Below are 25,617 nucleotides of genomic sequence, written 5' to 3'. Positions count from 1 at the left end.
AGGTACAAACTGGGAGCCCTCCTGGGCCAGAGAAATATCCAAAGTACCTTAATGTAACTCACCTTGAGCTACTACTGAAAAAGGTGTGAGCAAAATCTAAATAAATAAGGGTTCTGAATAAGTATACTCTAACCAATGAAACAAACACTTACTCTTTCTGTGCACATCCAGATGCTGCCAGCATGTTTGAAAATATAAGTGAGATTAAAAATGCTGCCAAATAATAATGAATGACAACGAGGATGCAGCAGCTCATAGTTTTTTTTTCTTTGAGTGTACTAGATGACGACTGCGCACGGGAATGGGAAACAGCAACTAACAAATTGGCTTCAAATTTTTGACGTCATTCTGCCTCCGTCTTTTTCCAACTTCATTGAGCAGTAGCCAGGCTGTGTTAGTTTCCCAGCTTCTTGCGATCATGCAGCCGAAACGGCGGTGGGAGACACTAGAGGCCCTTCGAATCTCTCGAAAGGGGCGCCTGCCTTATTATCGGGACTCCTTGCTGCAGGAAGAGGTGGTGGGGGTTCCTCGTGGTCTGGGGAGGGCAATGTGGTCCGGTTGGTACAGGTGCAATGGCTGTTCTTTATAGAACTGACGTGTCTTCGCGATTCTGGTTGTGCTGTCCAGCTAAGATGTAATCCCCATTCGGCACTCAGGGATTCCTCCCCCCCCCCCCCCCCCCCGCGGACTAGCTACTATATTGTAATGAAACTGCCATTTTCATTCGTCATCCATGGTGACGCTGTTCTGTATTTTTTTGTGTGTGTGTGTGTTTTAGAATATGTTGGAAGGGTGTAGGTCTCCAAAACTTTCGACCTATTCCGGGTGGGTCCTTGAACAGTTGCACGCCAGGTCTTCATGGAACATGATGTGCTCTGACAACTCCACAGCCCAAGAATCCAGTCTCCCCTTGTCTTCTCTGAAGAATGCTCTCTCTCCCACGCTTCAGTTGACATCTGCACTCTCCCCATCAGAACCAACAAATATTACAAAGGTAAGAAAGCAGAAAGGAAAGCAAGTACTTTTAGAGGTTATTCTGATGGCATTTTGTACCACTTTCTGTGGATTCTGATTTTTGGTCCTCTAAAACAGTGTTATTATCTGGTTTGCAGATAATGGGATACGGTATTAAATCTCCAGAAAACATAGGGCTCCTTTTACAAAAGGTAGTGATTAGTGCACTCCAAATTAGAGAGTTCCACGGGGACAGAAATCTTACCCATCCCTGCCGAAATCTTACCGGTCCCCACCGGAATCTTACCTATCCCCTCCCCGCAAGAATTTAACCCATCCCCATAAGAATTTAATGGCACATAAAAGAAAATTCAGGTAAACTCCCTCAGTCTCTTTCTGGATTTGAGCCACAACTCTGTAGGCAAGGAAGGAATGGAAGTTGAAACTTGGAACACTCTGGTGTGCACATGTAAGATTTGTCTCTGATTTACTCCTCCTTGTACCATTGTCTCATCCACGTTTAATGTGAACAAGTGCAAAGTGATGCATGTGGGAAAGAGGAATCCAAACTATAACTACGTCATGCAAGGTTCAGCGTTGGGAGTCACGGACCGAGAAAGGGATCTAGGTGTCATCGTTGATGATATGTTGAAAACTTCTGCTCAATGTGCTGCTGCGGCTAGGAAAGCAAATAGAATGTTGGGTATCATTAGGAAAGGGATTTGCCGTTGTATCGCTCCATGGTGTGACCGCACCTCGAGTATTGTGTTCAATTCTGGTCGCCAAACCTCAAAAAAGACATAGTGGAATCGCAAAAGGTGCAGAGAAGGGCGACAAATATGATACAGGGGATGGGACGACTTCCCTATCAGGATAAGCTGAAGAGGCTAGGGCTCTTCAGCTTGGAGAAAAGGCGGCTGAGGGGAGATACGATAGAGGTCTATAAGATAATGAGTGGAATGGAATGGGTCGATGTGGAGTGTCTGTTTACGCTTTCCAAAAATACCAGGACAAGGGGACATGCGATAAAGCTGCAGTGTGGTAAATTTAAGACGAATCGGAGGACATTTTTCATCACTCAACGCGTAGTTAAACTCTGGAATTCACTGCCGGAAAAGGTGGTTAAGGCGGTTAGCTTAGCGGTCTTAAAAAAAGGGTTGGATGACTTCCTGGAGGAAAAAGCCATAGAATGTTATTGAATGGACGAGGGAATAATACAGTATTTCTAGGATGGGCGGGACAAATTGCTTGTTCTTTCGGCCGTTTTCGGTGACAGGGTGCTGGGCTCGATGGACCCTTGGTCTGCCCCAGCATGGCGATGCTTATGTACTTATGGCACTGTTTGCTGAGAGGTTGTCACATGCACACGTCAGTAGGTCAGGTAACATCTGATGCTCATGCCTGTGTCAGAGCTGAGGTCTACACATCAGCCCGGGAGCAAAGAGGATTAATTGTAACATAGTAAGTGACTGTAAATAAAGACCTGAACGGTCCATCCAGTCTGCCCAATAGTCACACTCATTACCAATTAATGATTAGACCGAATGTGATGTTATATACTTGATTATGGTATTTCTTTGTTATTTCTGGGACATAGACCATAGAAGTTATCCGGCCCTATCTTTATGTTCCAGCTGCTGGAGTTGCCGTTGAACCCACTCCAGTCTCTTTGTCTTCTCATTTGTGGGACACAAACCGTAAAAGTCTGTCCAGCACTGTTCTCATGTTCCAGCCTCTAAAGTTGCTGTCTAAGCCCTTTCCAGCCCATCCTAAATCAGATTGCCATATATAAGACAAAGACCATACAAGTCTGCCCGGTATCAGCTCTAGTTCATCACAGCCAGAGTCGCCATCTAAGCGTCACTTGACACATCCATACACATGCAGCCATTTAAGGTTAGGTTTTAGATAATTTACATTTTCTAATTAGAGATCCTCTGTGTTCATTCCACACCTTTTTGAATTCTGTCATTTGTGTCTCTACCTCCTCCTTAATGGAAGACTTTCCACATTTGTGCTGTTAAAGCAAGGAGGAGGAGACAGCACTCAAAGAACTTGGTACTCGGTTGATAAGAGGCTGGCGCAGATGCAGCTTACACTTCCATGGAAACCCCGCAGGAACCCCGCAGAGCTGCTCCGTCCCCGCGGGAACCCCGCAAACTCCATTCCCGTGCAGTTCTCTACTCCAATTGCAACAAAGCCCATAGAAATTGAATTGCATGTTGCTTGCGCTACTTGCTAGTGTGGTTTTGTAAAAGGATCCCATAGTGAGATTGCTTGTACTCCTGCATTAGTGCTTATTGTTGGACAATTGTCAGTACGATAGGAAGTTCATTACTTTGGGGGCTACCTTGAATTCAAAGTTTATACATTTTGTCCTTAGATTGCAGATCTGTTGTGTGGGATGTTTATTAAGCTGAGCTTTTTAAAAACATTAAGGTTATTGGCTTGAACTCTCCTACTTTCATTTATTAGTCTAAACAATGGTGTTGCTATATCTGGACTACTGTAACATTCTATATAGGTCTTCTAGATGTGGCCTTAAAACTACTGCAGCTGTGCCAGAACGTTACTGCCTGTGTTGTTCATGGTAATATTCTGAAAGCCTGGCACTGGTTTGATATTTAAAATAGTATGATGACTTTGTTTCTCCATGGACAAGCAGGCCATATTTTCACATATGGGTGATATCATCCATGTTGCCCAGTGTGGAGCTTAAACAAGCTATTACAGCTTTAAAAACATTTGCAGTGTCCCCACCGAGCATGCACCAGTGCCTTCCTGCCCTCTGCGACAGTGTGGGACCATCAGTCTTTTCTCATCCACAGTGAGGAGGGAACATGATTGTCCCGTGCTCCTCACAGCTTTTGGTGCGTGAGCAGTATTTAAACAAAATGTTATGCCTTCTCTTTGGGGCTTTTACCCCTTCCAGCTGTGTTCTTTGCCTTCATATAAAGAAAAGAACCCAGCAAGCCAGAGAGGCTCGGAGTGAGAAAATCTTTGGAGCCTGGTCCAAACCCTCGGTATCTTTTGGCATTGATGTCTGGAGGTGCATCGGTCTGCATGACTGAGAGGTCTGTCTCTCAGACACTGGGAATAGGTGTGCATTGAGGGGTCTCCACATGCCTTGATTCTGACTGCCGTGCAGGACCCCCGGGACTGGTCAGCATTGGACCCGACCCTGAGGCAACGTTGGGGATTTGATGCCATCTTTGTCAGCACCGAGGAGCATCGATGACCGGCATTGGACAAAAGCCAAAAGATCCTCCTTGACACATGGTGCTGGGAGATCTGGGGCACTTAGGAATTCGGTCTGTGAGAAGCATCGACGCTGGGCGGACCGCTCCACCTCCATACAGGAGGTGCCGATGCATGGATCTCCATGTGTCAGGCCCAGGGCACCTGTCTCGGCCCCTGCAGTTCAGCAGTCTGTCTCTGAATCAGCACCCCAGCCTTTCCTGATGACCTGTGTCGATGAGTGCATCTGAGGAGTCCTTGAGCTCTTGGTGGGATTTTTAAAGCAGTGTGTGTTGACATCTAGGGTGCTTGCATCAGCCGTGTCTCTTGCTGCTGCCCTACAAGGCCCTCAGCCTCTGGTGATGTCTCTGATGCTGGTGTCAACAGCCACCCATGTGGGTGCCCCCTTGACGTCGGTAGAGGGAACTTCCCCAGAGTCAAGGGTGACGCAGACACTACGATGCCCTTCTTGAGGACATGGTTCCTTTGTTTCGAGGCAGGCTCAGTCTTGGCGCTTTCTTGAGGAGTTCTTTGCTGACACTCATGAGGAGCGCTCATGGGAGTCTGATGAGGATCCACGATACTTCTTTTAGGAAGAGTCCTATGGTATCCCATCTGACTCCTCCCCTCTAGAGGAAAGGAGGAAGTCTCCACCAGAGTGCCTTTCCTTCTCAGGTTTTGTTAGAAAAATGGCAGCTGCTATTCCCATCCATTTGGAGACGGAGGACGAGCCCGGGGCTGAGATGTTTGAGGTCCTGGACTACGAATCTCTTCCTAGAGTGACTCTGATGTCCCCCTTCACCAGATCCTTAAAGATATTCAGGTGAAAAAGTGGGAGTCCCTTTTGTCAGTCCTTGTCTTGCCCAAGAAAATAGACACTATGTATCAGATCCAGAGTTCTCCAGGGTTTGACAAGCCTCTCTGTTGCCTCATCATTCCTTGGTGGTGGAATATGTGCCCAAGAGCCAGGAGTTCTAGGGACTATGCTTTGGCGCCCCCTGGCAGAGAAGCTAGAACCTTGGAATCTTTAGGGCAGAAGATGTATCAGGCCTCTATGCTCATCTCCCTATTTTGGAGTTGCAGGCTTTGTCTTGTCGTGCTCCTTTTTTGACTTTTTCTAACGAAAAGGTGTCCCTGAAGCCCATTCCATCCTTTTTGCCTAAGGTGGTTTCCTCTTTTCATTTGAATCAGGACATTTATTTGCCGGTTTTGGGCGGTAGGGTCGGGAGATTTGACTCAACGCCGTTTATCTAAATTGGATATTCATCGAGCTTTGCGTTCTTACTTGACAAGGACGCGTTTCAGGCCTCTGATAGGTTGTTTGTGTTGTATGGGGGACCTAAGAAGGGTGCTGTAGCTTCTAAAGCAACGATATCCAGATGGTTTAAAGAGGCAGTTTCTTCGGCATACTTGCTCAAGGGGTGTGAGGTTCCTTCGGTACTTAAGGCGCATTCTACTCGGGAGGTGGCGTCCTCCTGGGTGAAAGTAGTTTGATTCCTTCTCAAGATATTTGCAGAGCGGCTGTCCGGTCCTCTCTGCATTCTTTGGTGAAGCATTATAGGATTGATGTGCAGGCTAGAGAGGATGCGAATTTTGGTGCGGCAGTTCTGACTTCTGGTTTTCGGGGTTCCCGCCCTTATACTATTTACTGCTTTGGTACTTCCCAAGCGTCTTGACCGGTCTGGAGGGTCGCTGAGGAAGGTGAAATTAGGCCTTACCTGCTAATTTTCTTTCTTCTAGACCCTCCAGACCGGTCAAGAACCCACCCGGTATGTTTTAGTCTAGTGTGATCTGCAGACTGGTTTTGATTTTGTTCCTCAGGGTTGCTATGGCTGATAGGTCTTTAGTTCTGGACTTCTCGTTTTCTGAAGTTCAGTGGTACTACCTCTGTGTTGTCAGGGGCGGACCGCAGCGCTTTTGCGTTCGGTCGACAGAAGCACATTTGTGTCTGTTTTGAGTTCTGAGTACAGGGTTCTGTGTATTTGTTTTATGTGTTTGATTGTTCTTTTCTGCTTTGTTACTGATTTACTGGCTGCTTGGGGGTTGGCAGGTGGCTTATACATTGTTACAGTTTTAGTGTTGTCAGTCTCCCTCTGCTGGTAGGAGTGCATAACCCAAGCGTCTTGACCGGTCTGGAGGGTCGCTAAGGAAAGAAAATTAGCAGGTAAGGCCTAATTTCACCTTCATATTCCCAGTGCTCCTTGCTGCAGAGGGATCTTAGCGATTTATGACCATGTCATTCAGCCTTTCCATGTTGCCGAGGACATTTTTGCAAGGTCATGGTGGCAGCTTTCCTTCGTGAGGATGGATTGCAGGTTCATCCATACCTTGTGACTGGTTGATTTGCGCTCTCTCTATCAAGAGACTCTGCAAACTTCATCTAAGTTACCTACTCGTCTTCAGTCCTTAGGATTGGTAATCAGTGTCATCAAGAGTCAGTTGTTTCTCTCACAAATCCATATAGGTTTGGGAAGTCCTTTCTTTTGCTCCACAGCAACAGGTGCCAACCCAAGTCAGGTTTGAGTCATTCCGTGTCAAGTGGACCAGGGGTCCCCACCTCACCATCTCAGATTTTGATGAAATTTGGTACATAGTTTCTTTATGATAAAAAACAAAGCTGTGCAAAATTTTAGTTCAAAAGACTAAAAATTGGAGGTTCTAGGGGACTTCAAGTAAAGGGTTGCAAACTGTCGCCTGAGCAAAAATGACATTTTGGGCCAACTTCCAGAAGCTGTAAAACTGGAAGTTTTAGTAGTACAAGGGGGATGTTTGGAGAACCTGCACTACTTTTAGGGCTTAATGAACTGGCAAAACCCCATGTTCCTAGTCCTCTTACTTTTTGAATGGTTTAGGCTCACACTTTGCCATAAAAACGGCAAAAATCAATTTACAGCGATGTTGAGGCTGCTGTAGTTTCTAAACTAGTTGGCCTTTCAGGTTGATTTTTGGTAGGTGTACTAAATGCACGGCTGTAATGAGGCATTCCAATTTGCAGCACTTTCCTTCAAGTGGTTGAAAAAGTATAAGCGTTCAAAGTTGGTATAAAAAGCATTTTTGATCATTTTGGGCTATCTTTGATGCCCTTGATCTCCAGTGGGACAGCTTCAATATTCTTTCTTTTAGCACCATTAGAAAGAGCAGATGTCCTTCTATCAGAATATGTAGTTTTCAATTTGGAGTCTCTCCATATAAGGATTGCAAAAAAAGTGTTTTTTGGCCAGTATTGTTGAATGATAGATGAAACGGATATAGGGCCCATCGATGTTTCTAATCTTGACGGGAGTTATACCCTAGATATAGTAGTTGAGCTGGCGCTGGGACGGCGTATGGGGGAAGTCCTTGATAAAGCCTAGTGGCGAAACATGCGTGTCGGACAACGTAATGCCCCCAGTCCGAATAATTTAGTGAAGATAAGTACTCATCAATAATATATATATATATATATAAAGAATATAAATAAGCCGATGAAGACTTTAGTGCTTTGTGGATTACCCTGAGAAATCATTGAGGGATAATCATGCACTACTGAGGCAAGAGTGATTCAATGTGTGTGAATACATTTTGATAGCTAGGTGTGGTTAAGTGGGGAGTAGATCTGGATCTGCAAATATGTATATTGCTTTAATGAGAGGGTTCCAGTAAAGTAAAGTGTATAATACTGCCTGTTAAAGAAATAGAATATATATGTGACATTATAGTGGATGCTGCGCTTATTACTGTGTTTTATTTTTATGTTTTGGTTTGTTATGAGTTGGATGTTTTTTGTAGTTTTCTCTAGAAATATAACACTGAATAAAAGGTATAAGTTTGATTTGATATGATTCTGTAGTCAGTTGAACAGTGACAATTTTTACACTGTTATCAGACTCTTGATCTTCATCCTCCTGAAATGGAGCAGGAACCCTCTGTCATGTTGCTGTCACCCAGAGCTGTGGAGGTAGAAGGCTGCATCCGGCAGTACCAGAAGATTCACAGGATCAAGGGCAAGGTGAGTGTAAAGACAACTGTAGTAAGGCATGCATGTCCTAAAAAACTGAGAACGTCGGCATTGTAAGTCAAATCAAGTCAAGTCCTGGTAGAGTGGACCCTTTGTAGGTAGAGAGGTCCCACAGCAGGTACTGTGGTTGCAATCGCAAGGGTGTCTGTAGTGAATCTCTTCCAGTGCATAGGGTAGTAAGTAGCTGCAGTGAAATCATCCAAGTTTCAAGGTTATTTAAGGAATTTGCTATCCCGCCCCTCAAATGAGTATCTGAGCAGCTTATAGACTAAAATGAGGTGGAGCCATTTTTGCTTCAGCTTTGATTTGCCTATGCCAAATCTTTCTTGGAGCACTTTTTACAACAATACAGCCAGGTAATTTATGCCATTGGAGTAACTATATTGGTAGTTTTGATCCCTCCATTCTGTAGACATGACCAAATCAGCAGAGGTGTGATTGTTTTATCCTTCCATTGTAGGTTGGTTGTTGCAAATTTACAAAACTACATTGAAGCCCAAGATAAGGTTGTGGTGTTAGTTTGTTTTTTAATGCTGTACCTAGCATTTAATTCATGCTTTTCATATCATCGGCTCCACTGTTCTGAACCAATGGGTGTTGTCCCGTCCTACCAGCAGGTGGAGGTACAGTAAACTGAATTCTGTCAGTGACATAATCAGCATAAGCAGAGGTGCTCCCTGGAACAATCCAGTATTTTTCTCTACCTTCAACAGGTGGTAGGTTGTGCTGACTGTGCTTCTGTTGCTGGCCTAGCTCCCCGCTCTGCTGGCCACAGCCGCTCCCAAGTCATAGTCTCAGGAAAACACCTGGTTGAGCTTGGAGCTAAGCTCCACAGTCTCCAATTGCACTTCTTAGTGCCAGTGTGTGACGCTCTGGCTCAGTGCTGCGGGGCCTTGCCCGAGGGATGTGAGTCCCCATCCCCTCACCCCTCTTGCCTGTTCACCCTGTGTGGGGTGAACTTTTGGAAAACCTGCAACTCCCAGGTTTTCCAAAAGTGCTTGCTTTGGCAACACATATACCAAAAAAAGATTAATTCAATTGGGCTGGCTAGATTCATGCCCTTTGTCAGGGGCTAATTCTATTGTAAAGTGCTAAGTAGAGAATTTCCCTCTAGGTGCACCCGTAGAGCCAGGGACAGCAGAAATGCTGGAGCCCTAGGCCAAAGTAGGCTGGGGCAGTTAGGTAGGCCAGCGCACGTCTGCCATATGGTAGGGTATGCTGATTGCACATGCTGCATAGCCTTCAGAGCTCGCAGCTGAGCAGGGGTAATGGATTATTTTTATAGTGTGTAAATGTGGCTCATTCAGTCTACCTTTCTCTCAATGAGCATTTTACATGTGCTATTCCCTTCCTCCCCTCCCTTCAGTTAAAATGGATACATTCCTCACATACTGTTTCTCCTAAGGCAAATTGGCAGTTAGAATCCTTTATTCTATTACCTAGCTTCCCGCTATTCCAGAACCTGTGGGATAGTTCTGTCTATCAACCAGCAGGTGGATATAGAGAATTGAAAACTGAGCCGAGATGTATCTCTCTTTGGCATCCAGTCCAACTCCTCAGTATTTTTCTGTCTCCAAGAGGTGGATGGACACACTTTTTTCAGCCTCTGGTTCTGAGTGGTTTCCTCCTCCTCCAGTTGATCAATGGTCTCCAGTCCTTATTACCCTACCAGGGTAACCTTTCTATCACTTAAATCTCTTGCATGGTGTTCAAAACTCTGCTGTGTGTCACGTATCATTTTTAATCAGTGAAACTATCCAATGGGAATCCCTTTCTTCTAACTCCTGGGGTGAAAATTGCGATAATGTAGCAGAGTGTTAGTGTCTGTTGGCTTTCTAAAAATTGAAGTACTAAATATTCCTCCATTGATGGCAATCAGTATATCCAGATAATTAACTTGGTGTCCTCCTATGTGGGTGTCAAACTTAATATTAATGTCACACATATTTAAATGTGCAAGAAATTGCTGTAATAAATCCTATTCATTGGTGATACAGTAGTCAACCTGAGGCAACTTTACTCATTAGTTAATAGTTTATTGGGCACTCAACTAATAACCAATTCAACTGATCCCACACCTACTGCCAACCACTTGGCTACTTATTTTAAGCAGAAAATAGCTAAAATCAGACTACAAATTAACAATACCCCTTCATCTATGGACTTTTTCCTCTATTTACATGATCCTTTACTTCCGCATTCTCAAGCAGATAGAATCTGGTCCATTTTTTATCCAGTCACTACTGATCAGGTCAATCACCCATTACGCGAATACGCAAATTAACATTGCTTGATATGTGCCCTACGTATCTCCTAAAGTCAGCTCCTGATTTATTCTTACATCATTTGCACTCGAATCTTACTTTGATGTTGTATCAAGGTTTCTTTCCCTTTGACAATGGCAATATTATTTTGACTCCTATACCTAAAAATACCTAAACTAGCTTAAGTTAGTTTCCAACTATAGACCAGTAGCCTCAATTCCTCTTCTTGTTAAAGTAACGGAAGGACTTGTCATGCGCCAACTTTTGGAGTATCTCCAGCTTCATGCCATTTTACCTAGTTCACAATCTGGTTTTAGTCCCTCTTACAGTACAGAAACTGGGCTTACCACACCACTCTCTTAGCTAACTTTAGGAGAGTGTTAGGTTTTGGCAACAAAATATTAACACTTCAGTTTGATCTATCCAGTACCTTTGATACTGTTGATCATAATATTCTTTTAAATATTCTTGGCAATTACAGAATCTGTGGAGTTGTCCTGAAATGGTTTTCTGGTTTCTTAAGATCTAGGTCTCATCAAGTCAAACAATCGGGTGTACTTTCTTCCACTTGGTCTCCTCTTTCCTCCATCTTGTTTAACATTATGATACCTCTTGGTCATCTTTTAGAAAAACATGGTCTTTCGACATATATGAATGCTGATGATATTACCATTTATATCCCATTCTCTAAGGAATTACTTGAAATAACTCACATGATTAGTCTAAGGATAAAACTTACGGAATCATGGGCTTCTAATTTCAAACTAAAACTTAATACGGATAAAAATAAGTTTCTAATTATAACTAACCCTCACCATCCTATGAATCTTAGTAACTTTGCTGTTAAGAAGTACATAAGCACTGCCACGCTGGGAAAAGACCAAAGGTCCATCAAGCCCAGCACTCTGTCTCCGACAGCGGCCAATCCAGGCCCCAAGAACCTGGCAAAACCCCAAAATTTAATAACGATCAATGGACTTTTCCTTCAGGAATCTGTCTAGACCCCCTTTAAACTCAGCAAGGCCAGCTGCCATCACTACCTTCTCCGGCAATGAGTTCCAGAGTATAACCACGCGCTGAGTAAAGAAATACTTTCTCCAATTTGTTTTAAACCTACCACATTCTAATTTCATCTTGTGTCCCCTGGTTCTATTATTGTTAGAAAGCATAAACAAATGCTTCACATCTGTCCGCTCTACCCCACTCATTATTTTGTACACCTCTATCAAATGACCCCTCAGCCGCCTTTTCTCCAGGCTAAAGAGTCCTAGCCTTCTTAACCTCTCCTCATAAGGTAGTCGTCCTATCCCTTTTATCATTTTTGTTGCCCTTCTCTGCACCTTCTCCAATTCCTTAATATCTTTTTTGAGATGAGGCGACCAGAACTGAACACAATACTCCAGGTGTGGTCGCACCATTGAGTGATATAATGGCATAACATCCTCATGCTTGTTTTCCATCCCTTTTCTAATAATACTCAACATTCTGTTCGCTTTCTTAGCCGCCGCAGCACATTGAGCGGAAGATTTCAACGTCCTATCCACGAACCTTGAGTCATCAATGAAAATCTTGGGAGTCACAATAGATTGTTTCCTCACCCTTGAAAACCAAGCCTCTAAGTTGACCTCGAGTGCCTTTCACTCACTTTGGAAACTAAAGAGATTGAGGCCATTTTTCTCTAAATCTGTCTTTCGTACTTTGGTTGAATCCCTTGTCCTCACCAAATTCGACTGTTGCAATTCCAACTATGCTGGACTTAAAGGTGGTCTTCTAAAAAAAATTGCAGACAGCTCAGAACTGAGGAACTGAGTTCGATTCCCACTTCAGGCACAGGCAGCTCCTTGTGACTCTGGGCAAGTCACTTAACCCTCTATTGCCCCATGTAAGCCGCATTGAGCCTGCCATGAGTGGGAAAGTGCGGGGTACAAATGTAACAAAAAAAAAATACTGCTGCTTGTCTTATATGTAGATCTCCTCACTTTGCCAAAGCCACTCCTCTTTTATATGAGCTACATTGGTTACCAATAGGAGATAGAATATCTTTCAAATTATGTGTTTTTATTCACCAAATTCTGTTTAGTCAAGCCCCATTATATATGACTAATCTTATTGAATTACTCCCTCATAATGCTGTTTCATCATCTAGAGAATATCTTGTATTACATTTCTCTATCTGGAAGAGTGTGATATAAAACAATTCACTTTGCTAATTTCTCCTGTCAAGGCACCAAAATTTGGAATTCTCATCCTAAATCAATCAAGTTTACAGATGATTACCTTAGAAGTCTCCTAAAAACAAATTTCTTCAGTCTGGCCTTTCTGAATACAAAGACCTCTATTTGAATTTTACTCACACCCTTTTCTTAATCTTGTTACCTATCAACTCCTGCCTAATTATGCTCTCACCTATCCACCCTTAATTTGTTTCCTTGAAATAGTCTAAATTCTTGGTTACTTACTGCACATGTATTAATTTGCTTCTTGAACTTATTGTAATTTGTGTTCTGTACATTATTTTTTTTTATTTTTATTTGTAAGAAGTCTTTATTCAGTAATCTCGTAAAACAGCATACAGTATTTGTCACACTGCCCGTGCACGTTAACAGTAAAATCTAAACAAAATTAAAACCAGGCAATGCAACTTACTACCACAATACTGCAATCAAAAATAAACTGTATAAACTTCAACACTTTAAGTAAAGTTTTCCCATTACCCCCCTCTTTTCAAATCCCCCTGTCTCCCCATCCCATGTAAATGTCTTAGTACGTACCACTCGCACATCTACAGTGCTCTTTCTCTAAGCAATACTTGCAGCATTAACAAAAAAGTGCCAGATATCATGCCATTTATTCGTTTGATGTTTTCTGGCTGCCAAGAGCCTTTCCATCTCACATACGTACTTCAGTTTATTATGCCATCTCTTAACTGAAGGGACTCCCTGTTGTTTCCATTGCTGTGCGATTGTCACTTGGGCAACACATACCACCTGCCTCAACAACTTGTGCTGTGCGGAGGTCATGCCCTTTACTTTTGCAGCAAAAAGAAACACCTCTGGAGTCCATGGAATAGGAGCTTGTAACCAGCTCTGCACCCTGCTCTGAACCGCCTTCCAGAAAGCTCGTACTTTGAGACAACTCCACCAGAGGTGTCCCATGGTCCCCCTCATACCACAACCCCTCCAGCATAGACCGGACACAGTTGGATAAATGCGCTGGAGATGGTCAGGGGTGAGATACCACCTATATAGCACCTTCATGGCGTTTTCCTTAAGCGGAACATGTGTGGACACCCTTGTCGCTACCCATTCTATTCTCTCCCACCCTGGCACACCCAGGGACACCCCCAACTCCCTCTCCCATCCCCTCTACATTATTATGTTTTATTCACTTTATTGTTTGTTTGTAAGCCACATTGAACTTGAATATATTTCGGGCTAATATGGGGTATAAATGTCATGAATAAATAAATAAAATAAATTATGAGGTTGCCCAGCTGCAAATCCTGACACAGTGGATCCCGGGTACCGCCCAAAAATGGGGTGGGATTGAATTGGTTCACCCCCACTTTGGGTGATACTTTAGTTACCAAAAAAAGCTCTTCGCACTTATTCCAAGAGTCCCTGTGGGTATCAGTCATCCCCTGGCTACCTGTTGCATGATCCACACAAATTGTTTTCCAGACCATTTTTATCACCTTCACATGGCTCTTGAATACGCCCCCCTTTTCCTGCCGGGGTTGAGGGATGTGATCTATAACGATGGGCTTCCAGTGGATTGTGTATACTGAGGCAGTTCTGGGAGGAGGGGGAATTTGTCTCCTTATACTTTATAGCTAATTTAAAACTTGCTAGACCACTTTAGTTGCCAAGGCAGAACAGAGCAGTTTACAGGCTAAAAATATAATTCTGAAAAGGACGAATATGGCCTAGAGGTGAGAGAGCAGTTCCATTATAGGCAGGTCTGAGACTTTATTTACCGTAGGGCTCAGGGAGACGTGAGCCAGAAGGAGACTTTGCTGGATAAGACTATCAGAGGAGGAGGGGTGCCATGAAATGCCTAGCCACCCACATAGGGTTACCCCACAGCCACTTAGAGGGTCTATCCCCAGCACAGCTCAGGTCCGCCTGCACCTGCCGCTTGTGCTCTACACTGGCACCCTCCTCCCACCAACTGGGTCCCAACTGCCTCTGGGCGAATCTCCTGCTGTGAAATTGCACCCAGTGATTTCTAGGTTACTGGAGCCACGCTCCCAGTGGTCCCACAGTTCCCAGAGAGCATTCACAGACCCAACACACAAACCACCAAGATTCTTTATCAGTACAGACAAAGAGGCAATAAACTGAAAATTGTTTATTGTCTTAAAAATTGAACAGTGTAACATAAAAAGTGCAATCTGCAAACAATAGCAGGTAACTGAAATATGGATACATTCTAACACTAACTAAACATTTGTTTACTTTCTAAAAAGTATGTGGAAAGATCAGGACATATAGCTGCTCACAAGTTATCAAATGGAACTGTTTACATGGTCTTAGCAAAGAGATCCTACTCTCTTTTCTTCCTGGCTAAGACTGGAGAAAAAGCCAGTAAATCCAAATGAAAATGAGCTCCTGGGCCAATCAAGCCCAGAACAACATTTGAAAATAGATGGTTACATCACTACAGGCATTTCCTTTAACTGTATTAACTAAAGAAGGGAAAGATCAGCTCTTTGTAACAGCTTAAAACATAACATGCACCACCTGCTGGCCAAACTAGAGAAATGCACTTCAAGAATTGATAAAGGCAGTTTTAGAGGCTTAAAATACACTTTTCTATCACAGGGGGTAAGGGTAATTTCCATAGCATCCCACAGATCAGTCCAGAGACTTGTGGGTTATTTCCCTCTGCCAGCAGGTCTGAGGTTCACTATATGTGGTAATGTGCAGCCACTTTCACCTCGGTATTCTCTCTATCTAGTAGAGGGTCATAACTTTGCAGCTCTGCATCGATAGGCTCCTGGCCCATCCCCCGGGCCAAGTTGAGCCTTTCTTGGGGTTGAGATCTCCCCACTATGATGGGAAGGGTACACCTGGTGGGGCTAGGTTCCTCCCTTTCCTCTCCTGCTGTCCCCTCGGTGCTTGCCTGTGTTAATTCTTCTGATTTGGCTGTGCTACTTCCATGCCTTCAGGAAAAAAAAAAACACCAGCCAGGGTGAGAAACAGCAAGTGGTGGCGGTAAGCAGTTCATGCTTAAAAATAAATAAATAAAGATGGACGCCTGTTCGAGTCCACAGCTGCAAGTGGGCCGGCTGGAGTCTGGTTCGGTCCGTTATAGCAACATTGTCAGAAACAGTGCAGCGCTTCTCCTGGTGTGGGAGCCAGAGAGCAGCGTCTAGATCTTGTTCGGAATGCGCGAGGGGTACCGTTCACACCATTTTGCCGTCAGCAGGGTGCGGCCTCTGTCAGGGGAGGTGGTGGCGCCTCGAGCCTTTCTTCCACGCGCCCTTCAGTGGGTGCCATTTTTCTGCCTCTACCATGTGCACCAGCTGGGTCCGATGCTCTGGCGGAGGGGAGCCCTTCATAGCTCTTAGCGGCTTCTGCCTCAGGAGGAGCGGATGCTCTCCTTTCGATGCGTGTCAGTTCCGCCCCTCCCCCGCGGGTGCTAGTGTCTTTAGCCGCAGCAGACGCTGTACATGGAGCTGACCTGGGGCAGTTTGTTCCCACTTCGGGGGACATGCCTGGCCAGGTGTTGGGGATGGAGGATACCCCCTTTTCCCCAGAATTTGTGCTGTTAATGCACAGAGCCTTCTTGCTAAAGTGCCTGGGAGAGCCCTAGGCCCTTACTCTTCCTTCGGAGGCTCAGGGTGCCTCGGCTCCACCCCCGCCGCTTTTACCGAAGCAGCTGTTTGTTGAGGGTCCACAAGACATGGAGGAGGGTCTCCGTGGCATCAGGTAGATGTTGGCCAATTCTCGTACGGCTCTTGCTTGATGCTGACGGACTCCCTGGAGGAGGGAGAGTTGCCGCCGAACGGGAGTGATGACCCCATGACGGCAAGGCTTTTTAGGAAGGAGGAACTTCCTGCCCTCATTATTTGCACCCTGGGGGTCTTGAACATCTCGCCTCTAGACACAGCTGTTGTGGTGGTGGCCGTGGCTGCTCTGTCAATTATGTCGGGAACTAAGCAGCTGCCTAGGAAGTTTCATATTCATGAGGCAAGGTCCTCATAGCAGCACACTGGGTTGTGGGTAGCGAGGCCTATGTCTCGCCTTTATCTGCTGCTGACAGAGGAGTTGGAATCTTTGCAGGTGCCTACAGTTGATTCCTTAATTACAGGGGTCACGAAAAGACCACTTTGCCGGTGGAGGGCGGCATAGTCCTAAAGGATTCTCAGAATCAGAAGTTAGAGGCTTCCCTGAAACTGTCCTTTGAGGTAGCAGCATTGTGCCTTCAGGCGTCTGTTTGTGAGTCGTATTGTCCAGGGCGTCCCTCTCTTGGGTACAGAAAGCATCTTCCACGGATGACCTGGTTAGTTCCTTGCCTCTTTGGAGGCTTGGCTTGCTTATTTGGCGGATCTCCTGTATGATCTTCTCTGGGCTTCGGCCAAGGAGGTTTCTTTGGCGGGGCTGTTTCTGAGGCATTGGGTGATGGGCACGGCTTCTAAATCTCACCTGGTGCAATTGCCCTTCAGGGGTGCTTTTTGGAGATGGTCTGTAGAAAATTAAGGATCTGGGGTACTCTAAAGGGAAATGGGACTTGATATACCGCCTTTCTGTGGTATTTTGCAACTACATTCAAAGCAGTTTACATATATACAGGTACTTATTTTGTACCTAGGGCAATGGAGGGTTAAGTGACTTGCCCACAGTCACAAGGAGCTGCAGTGGGAATCGAACCCAGTTCCCCAGGATCAAAGTTCGCTGCACTAACCACTAGGCTACTCCGACATCTTCCAGAGGATAAGCCTAAAATCTGGCATCCGCTCCGAGTCCTCCTGTGCTCATTTCAGAGAGGCGAGGCGATATCGGCCGGGACTTTCTGGCTCCTTTCCCAAGTCTTGTTTCTAACAGAAATAGCCGCCCTTTCTGGGAGATCACTGTGCAGGCGGACCTTCCGCTGGATCAGCACCAGCTGCCAGGTCTCAGTGATGGGACCCTGGTCCATCCCCCACTGTTAATAAGGGGGATGGCTATCCTGTGTTCTGGGGGAATGGGCCAGGGTTACTTCTGACAAATGGGTCTTGGAGGTTATACTGGATGGATACAAACTCGAGTTTTCCAGGCCTCTGGCAGACTTGTTTATAGAGTCTCCAAAGTAGCAGCAGTTCAAGAGACTTTCGCAACCTTAGCCTTGGGGTGGTGTCACCTGTGCCGCCGTCAGAGCTCAGACTCGGACGCTACTCCATTTACTTTGTGGTGCCCAAAAAGTGCGGGGCTTCCTGTCCTGTGCTAGCCCCTAAAGGGTGTGAACAAGGCACTGCTAGTCGGGCATTTTCGGATGGAAACCCTACGTTCCGTTATTGCAGGTGTGCAGCCGAGGGAGTACCTGACCTCTTTTGACCTCAAGGAGGCCTATTTGCACATTCCCATTTGGCCTCCTCACCAGTGCTTCCTCCGTTTTGTGGTGCTGGGTCAGCACTTTCAGTTTTGAGCCATTCCTTTCAGTCTGGCAATGGTGCCCAGAACCTTTTCCAAGATGATGGTGGTAGTTGCGGCCTTCCTTCTGAAGGAGGGAGTGCAGGTACACCCATACTTTAGAAGACTGATTCGGGCATTGTCCTGCCCGGAAAATGTGCAAGCAACAGAGCGGGTGGTCAGTCTTCTGAGGTCTCTGGGATGGATCGCTAATCTTCCCAAGAGCAGTTTGGTCCCTTTACAGTCTCTGGAGTACTTGGGGGTGATGTTCGATACTCGGGCAGGCACGGTACTTCTCCTGAAAGTGTGGCAGATAAAGATCCATGCGGATGTCGGCTCTCAGAGCATAAGACTACGTACAAGTCTTGGGCTCCATGGTGTTCATGTTGGATGTGGTTCCGTGGACCAGGAGTCATATGAGAGCTCTCCAGCTTTCCCTTTTCAGCCGCTGGTCGCCCCTTTTGGAGGACTCTTCGGCCTGCATCTCTTGGGCACCACATACGAGGTTAGCTATGTAGTGGTGGTTGCGCCCGGAGAGTCTCCACTTGGGGATGCTCCTAGCCACCCCAGATTTGGGTGGTAGTGACTTCAGATGCCAGTCTGGGGGGCACATTGCCTGAGCGTTATGGCTCAGGGGCTTTGGTCCCTGGTGGAGGCTTCGTAGTCTGTCAACTGGCTGGAACTCCGGCCGATTCACTTGGCACTCACAGAATTCAGGGACAGCCGGTACAAGTGCTTTCAGACAACGCGATGGCGGTGGCATAGGTCAACAAGCAGGGGGACACCAGGAGCTCCTTGCTGGCTGCTTTGCCTCTGGGCGGAAAGGCACCTACCACTCCTATCAGCAGCACACATTGCAGGGTCCTTGAACATTGATGCGGACTTTCTCAGTCACCATGCGCTGGACCTGGGGGAGTGGGAACTGTCAAGCCAGGCATTTGCGCTTATCACGGAGCACTGGGGGAGTCCAGCTCTCAATCTAATGTTCTGAGGAAGCAACATGAAGGTACTCTGCTTCTTCAGCAGGAGTAGGGATCCCGGGTTCCAGGGCATCGACGCATTTCTCCAGCCTTTGCCCCCGTTGCTCCTTCTATACGTGTTTCTCCCGTGGCCCATGGTGGGCAGGATTGTGGGACGCATTGCCAGATATCCGAAGAGGGTGATTCTTGTGGCCCTGGATTGGCCCAGTCATACCTGGTACTTGATCCGTCTGCAAATCGACAGTCCTCTGCAGCTGCCGGCCTGACGCAGCCTGCTGTGGCAGGTGCTGCTAGCCACGGAGGATCCCTCCCCCTTTGGTCGTATGGCTTGGCTCTTAAGAAGCTGAGATTGAGAAAGAAGGGTTATCTGGATCAGGTGATTACCACCATACTGTAGGTGCAGAAGTGTTCTACTTCAACAGCTTATGCTCGCGTCTGGCGAATGTTTGAGTCCTGGTGCTCGGCAGCGGGCCTATCGGCATCGGTGTCTGCCGTCCTTGACTTTTTGCAGGATGGACTTGATAAGTCTCTCTCTTTCAGCTCTTTGAAAGTTTAGGTGGCGGCTTTGGCCTGTTTTTGAGGACGCCTTCAGGGGTCTTCATTGGTGTCCCAGATGTACTATTTCATCGGGGAGTGAACCATTTGCGTGTTCCGCTTCTTCCAGTTGTCTTGGTCTGGAATTTCAACCTGGTCTTGTACGCGCTTCAGCACTCTCCTTTTGAGCCTTTGGATCATTTATCCTTAAAGGATCTTATGTTGAAGGCGGTGTTTCTGGTGGCTGTTGCTTCAGTGTGGCGGGTCTCGGAATGCCAGGCCTTGTCCTGTAGAGATCTTTTTCTCCATTTCACAGATGCTGGAGTTTTCGGACAGTTCCCTCTTTCTTGCAGAAGGTGGTCTCCCATTTTCACATGAATCCTGTTGTGGCCTTTCACGGAGAGGACTATCCTGATGAATACCGGGCGTTGCGGGGCCTGGATGTCAGGCGTATTCCTATCTGTTATCTAGAAGTGACGAATGACTTTCGCTGTTCAGACCATCTTTTCATCCTCTTCGCGGAGTCCAAGAAGGCAACATGGCGTCTAAGGCCACAGTAGCCCGCTGGTTGTGGGAGGCGATTTCTTCAGCGTGTATGTCACCTGGGAAGACTCCGCCATTATAGATAAGAGCACATTCCACCAGGGCACAGGTGACTTTAGTCGCTGAGTCACACTTGGTCTCCTTGGAGATCTGCCAATCTGCGACTTGGTCTTTGGTGCATACTTTCACAAAGCATTATTGCCCGGATGTGGCGGCGCAGGGGGATGCCAAGTTTGGGACTTCAGTTCTCTTGGCTGGAGTGTAAGTATCCCGTCCTGTGTGAGGACTGCTTTGTTACATCCCACAAGTCTCTGGATTGATCTGGAAGGTAAAATTAGTCCTTACTTGATAATTTTCTTTCCATTAATCCCACTAGATCAATCCAGAGGCCAACCCTGTAATATTGTTCGGAAGTTTTTCTATTATTTTACAGTTGCATAGTTACAGTTTGTCCGAAGAACTGATAGTTGTGTTGACCAGACCTGAGTTGATGGGTCTCCTTGTTATGAGCTGCATGTCTTTTCCTTTTGCAGTGGCAGGGCTTACCTGAGTGGCTGGAGGCAGGGGATCTTTGGGATCGTGAAGTTTTTCTCTTTGCCGCTGCTTGGGTAGCGACAATACTGAGGTGAAGGTGACTGCACATGACCACATATAGTGAACCTCAGAAGTTAATCTCCACCTGCTGGCAGAGATACATAATCCACAAGTCTCTGGAGTGATCTGTTGGGACTAATGGAAATAAAATTGTCAGTTAAGGACTAATTTTACCATTTGTCAATTACATTTGGCCTTATTGATGTATCGCACCCCTTTACAAAAATATATATCTAAGTTTCTCTATCTAGTAATCTTGTTGAAAACTGTTCAAAATTTTTTTTTCTAGCTGGTGGTATACCCCCAAATGGCTGCTTAAGATGTATCCTCAAGCATCTGATCGGTATTGGAGAAATTATGACAGTTGGGGAACATTTTATCATATCTGGTGGACTGCCCGAAGGCTCAGCTTTATTAGACCTCTACTGTCTCTTACATCTTAAGCCTTTGGAGGTTACAGTGGAGCACCACAAGCTGGCAGTACATGTGTTCACTGCTGGAAAATTGGCGTTGGGCCAATCTTGGAAACAGCAACATCTATGTCTCAAGGTCTCCAAAAACTGGATTTTGTTTCTCAAATGTCCAAACTGACTGCAATGAGGCATGAAAAATAAACAAAAAAAGTCATAGTTCTGCTTTCTGACGTGAGATAAACAAACAGGAAAGCAGACTAAGTAAAAAGTGGTTTATTTAAAACAATACCCGACGTGGCCACGTTTTGCCCTCAGGCTGCGTCAGGGGTAAAACTATAAAATAAAAACATAAGCATAAAACAAATTTACATATACATAAAACAAAAAAAATCCAATTGTCGGAACAAATTCAAGCCATCTATAAAATTGCATACGATAAAATAACACTAAATAGTCAATCATTAATTTAAAAATAAACAAAAACAAATATCATAAACAATAAAAGCAAATATAACAAATCTAATACACAAAGTCAAATATGAATATATATATATATATATATATATATATATATATATATATATGAATATATATGTATGTGATCAGACAGGAATTAAAAAGGAATACAGAGAAATTAAAAAGAAATCAAAACATATACAAGGAGAGATGGAGAAAAAAAAAGTAACAAAAATCACTTTATCAATGCAAAAAAAAAAATATATATATATGTATATATATATAGTCATGCATTCAGTTTTAAATTTTATTGTGTGCCTTTCAACTGCTGATGTTATGGACATTTTTTCAAATTTAATATATACGTACCTAAAGAGGGGTATATAAAAACATACACCCTCAAGAAAAAATTGAAAACCGTCCTACAATAAAAATATAAAATTTCATTGGAGGCATCCCTTACCAATATGTAACTAAATCTAAATGGACAAACGTATTATCAAATTGTAAAACAAGACTCTTCCACACGCTCTCACAACATGATAGGGTACCCAAAAGACTAGCTACTATATCTAGGTGGTTATTCAAGAAAACGCGGGAAGTGCTGCTTGCTAATTCCTCAATACGCTCTCGTTAGATTTTAACAGCGTTCCAGATCCGTCACGGTCCATAGTTGGAACATAAAATCAATATTTATAGTTAAAATTAACTAGTCCCACTTAAACCAAACAATATATTTTATCCTCTATACCATATAGTGAAAGTGTCCAGAAATCGTATTACTCGTATTAATCTGAATGTACTATTTCAATGTACTATTTCCCACGTTCACTTTAAAACTACTCAGACTTTATATTTGAACTTTCTTAACGTACTGAACAATCCGATTCTAACCATACATCAGTAGTAACTGTAAGTCTAACAGCAGATCTAATTTGCTAGATAACAGTACTAGCATGGATTATTTATTAAAAAATCAACTGCAAATGTGTGTCACGTTTTCAAGGCAGAAACTAGGTTCGTGAGCCTTTGGGCCACTGCCGTGGAGCAGCAGTGGCAGGCAAAACCACCCCAAACCAGAGACAAGGCAGAACTCTGACAGGAACAGCTAGACTTCACCTGCACTTGACTTCCGTTTCCTCAGGAGTTGAGCCCCTGGGTGCAGGCGGCCGGCAGGACTTACCGGACAGGGCAGGAACTGGATACCAACTAGGCTGAACAGGGACTGAGGGTCAGAGGGGAAAGGAATATACATGGGCAGCAAGGCAGGAACTGGGCTGGGACTCACAGACAGACCATACTACATAAGGCAGGAAAAAGAACAAGCTAAAGGACAGGAACTGAAAGATGCCAAGCAGCCACTGAAACAGGGTACAAATACTGACAGACAAGAGACAGGACTGAAAGCTGCAGAGCAGCCACTAAGCAAGAGACACAGACAAACAGAAACTACACCAAGAAAACAAACCAGAAACAAGACTAAGAAATAAGCAATAAACCTAAGCTAAACTACGCACAGACTAACTAGAATCAGACAAGGAACTTTACAAGAAACCAGACTGGGCAGAAGTGCAACAAAGCACCAACAAACCAGGGATGCAAAGGCAAACACAGAAGTTTCCAGGTGATTAATAAAGCCCATCAGCTGCTGAAGCTCACTGCAGGAATCACAAGGCAGCTAAGGGTGCTGTTCAGGCACAAACAAGAGAAGCAAGTCTGACAGCCCGGAAGATCCGGACCGGACTGGGCTGAAGTCTGGAATGGCTGACAGTCCATAGCAGCCACCGGTTCTGGCCACCAGAGGGCGAGGTGAGCACAGACAAGGAAACATTCACATATGTGACAATGTGATACACCATTCGATAGCTAATGTTGCAAACTGAAACCATACAGTTCTCTTGGCTTACCAGCTGGTTCTATTTCAGGAGTTAAGCACAAGCCTTACAACATCAAAATCCAGAAGGACGGGTACTTACTCCACTTGTTTCTCTATTCTGCGTCCAACACTCCTTTCTGCTGTGTTTCAGCATTACAGCGTGTGTAACATCTCGTGGTTTATAAACGTCATCACCAGATCAAAGGTCATCAGCTGTCAATTATATTAGTGTAATGTAAAACCAAACTCCTCTATCAAGGTGTAAAGTATATTTATGTCCCCAATCTACTTAACCAATATCATTGAAAAAACTTATTAGAGCAGATTCAATGTATCTGATAGTAACAACGTTATGACATTCATTGAAACGTCATATGTAAATATGATGTACTTATCAAACTAATATTTCTTCCTCTATCAAGAGCCTTCCGATAGTAGGATCTAGGTCAAAAATGTTGCAAGAAAAATGGATAGCGATTGAAAAATAGTGATTTAAAAAAAGTGATTAAAAAAAATTTTTAATACAAAAAGTGTATCAGAGAAATCATTATCAAAGGCTCCAAACCCTACAAAAAAACTGAGTAATCATTCTCTTGATTTAGTCCGCAAGGTTTTACTGTATTGAATTTATATATAAATCTCTGTTCTGCTTGCAATAATAACCTGTTAACATCACCTCCTCTCCAATATATTTTAATTCTTAACAATACAAGAAATCTTAACTCTTCTAAGCAATGCTTAGACGCGTACATATGTTCTACTAGTGGTTTCTCCAATATCTTTTTTTTAATAGCAGTTTTGTGTTCAGCAATATGTTTGTTGAATATTCTTATTGTTGTATATATTGGAAAAACAATATATACATGAGGGAATTGACACCTCAGGGTGGGAATTGGTTAGGGGGAAATTGACCTAGATGGTAATTATCCAAGGGGGTGAGAAATGTCTGAGGGGGAATTGTCCAAGGGGGAATTCACCAGATACCATATACGTGCATTTAATATGCATGTGTAATTAATATACACACCTATAAACATTTATTTATTTATTTGTGACATTTATATCCCACGTTATCCCAAACAAGTTTGAGTTCAGTGTGGCTTACAATAAACAGTATAGGATACATAAGAAAGAATAATGCGAGAGGAAGTGACGTCACCACTGGAAGATGGCTGCCTAATAGTGTAGCTCCGCGGGAGCAAGAGTTAAAAATGGGGAAAACTCTGGGAATTGACGCTAAGATACTTCTTCAACAAAAGCAACCCCTCACTGAAAGTTATGGCAACTCGAAAGAAGTTGGCGAAATTTAAATACGCTGCAGAAAATGCAGGAAAAGAGAATAGAACGAGTTCGAGTATGTCGACGAGAGGGGCCAAAATGGCGCCGGAAGAAACAGAATCGGAGAATGATCCAGAAGAGCCGAGTGCAGGAGAAAAAGAAATTGGGAAGAACGATATTGCATGCTGGTTTAGAGAGCTAAAATCAGAAATGATAGCCACTAGAAAGAATATACAAGCGGCGGTAGCGGAACTTCGCGAAGAGGTGAAAGACATCGGCAACTGGGTCGTGAAGACGGAGGAGAGAGTTGAGAATGTGGAAGAAGAGTTGCGGGGACTGAATAAGGGTCTCAACAATGAATGACAAACGAGAACAGAGTTGGAACAGCAGGTGGAAGACCTCGAAAATAGATCGAGGCGCAGTAACTTACGCTTCAAGGGAATTCCAGATGAGGATCTGTACAAGGACACAAAGAAAATTGTGCAAGACTTAAGCGCATTTATCCTGCAACAAGGAATAGAATCACAAGAGCCTCAGGACCAGATAAGGGTAAAGATCGACAGGGCACACCGTAGCCTGGGCCCGCAAAGAGGTGAAACACCCAGAGATATTATTGCATGTTTCCATGAGTTTCAGATGAAGGAATCCATATGGCGAAAAGCTCAAACCATGGGCGAGATTACACGGAGAAATGCTAAAGTACAAGTGTTCCAGGACTTGGCAAAGAGAATCCTCCAAAAACGGAGCGAATATAAGGAAATAATGTTATATTTACAAAGAATGGGACTGAGATATAGATGGTTATACCCGAGGGGAATGCAAGTAACAGTAGGAAGCAAATCTCAGAAATTGCAGCAGCTGGAGGGCGCGTGGAAGAT

The 25,617-nt window shown here is 44.5% G+C and overlaps 1 protein-coding gene across 1 annotated transcript in view; it reads left to right on the top strand.

The window, feature by feature from the left end:
- Positions 1 to 374: 374 nt before the first annotated feature.
- Positions 375 to 25,617, top strand: part of GLE1 (GLE1 RNA export mediator) — a 132,793-nt gene continuing 107,550 nt past the window's right edge. Inside the window, exons 1-3 of the mRNA XM_030207920.1 lie at positions 375 to 514; positions 779 to 994; positions 8,057 to 8,179. Of these exons, the coding sequence (XP_030063780.1) occupies positions 419 to 514; positions 779 to 994; positions 8,057 to 8,179 (435 nt within the window). The 5' untranslated portion in view covers positions 375 to 418. The remainder of the gene's footprint in view (positions 515 to 778; positions 995 to 8,056; positions 8,180 to 25,617) is intronic.

The sequence above is a fragment of the Microcaecilia unicolor genome, chromosome 6 (assembly GCF_901765095.1).
Source record: "Microcaecilia unicolor chromosome 6, aMicUni1.1, whole genome shotgun sequence".
Classification (NCBI taxonomy): Eukaryota; Metazoa; Chordata; class Amphibia; order Gymnophiona; family Siphonopidae; genus Microcaecilia; species Microcaecilia unicolor.
This window is presented reverse-complemented; position numbering and strand designations above follow the sequence as displayed.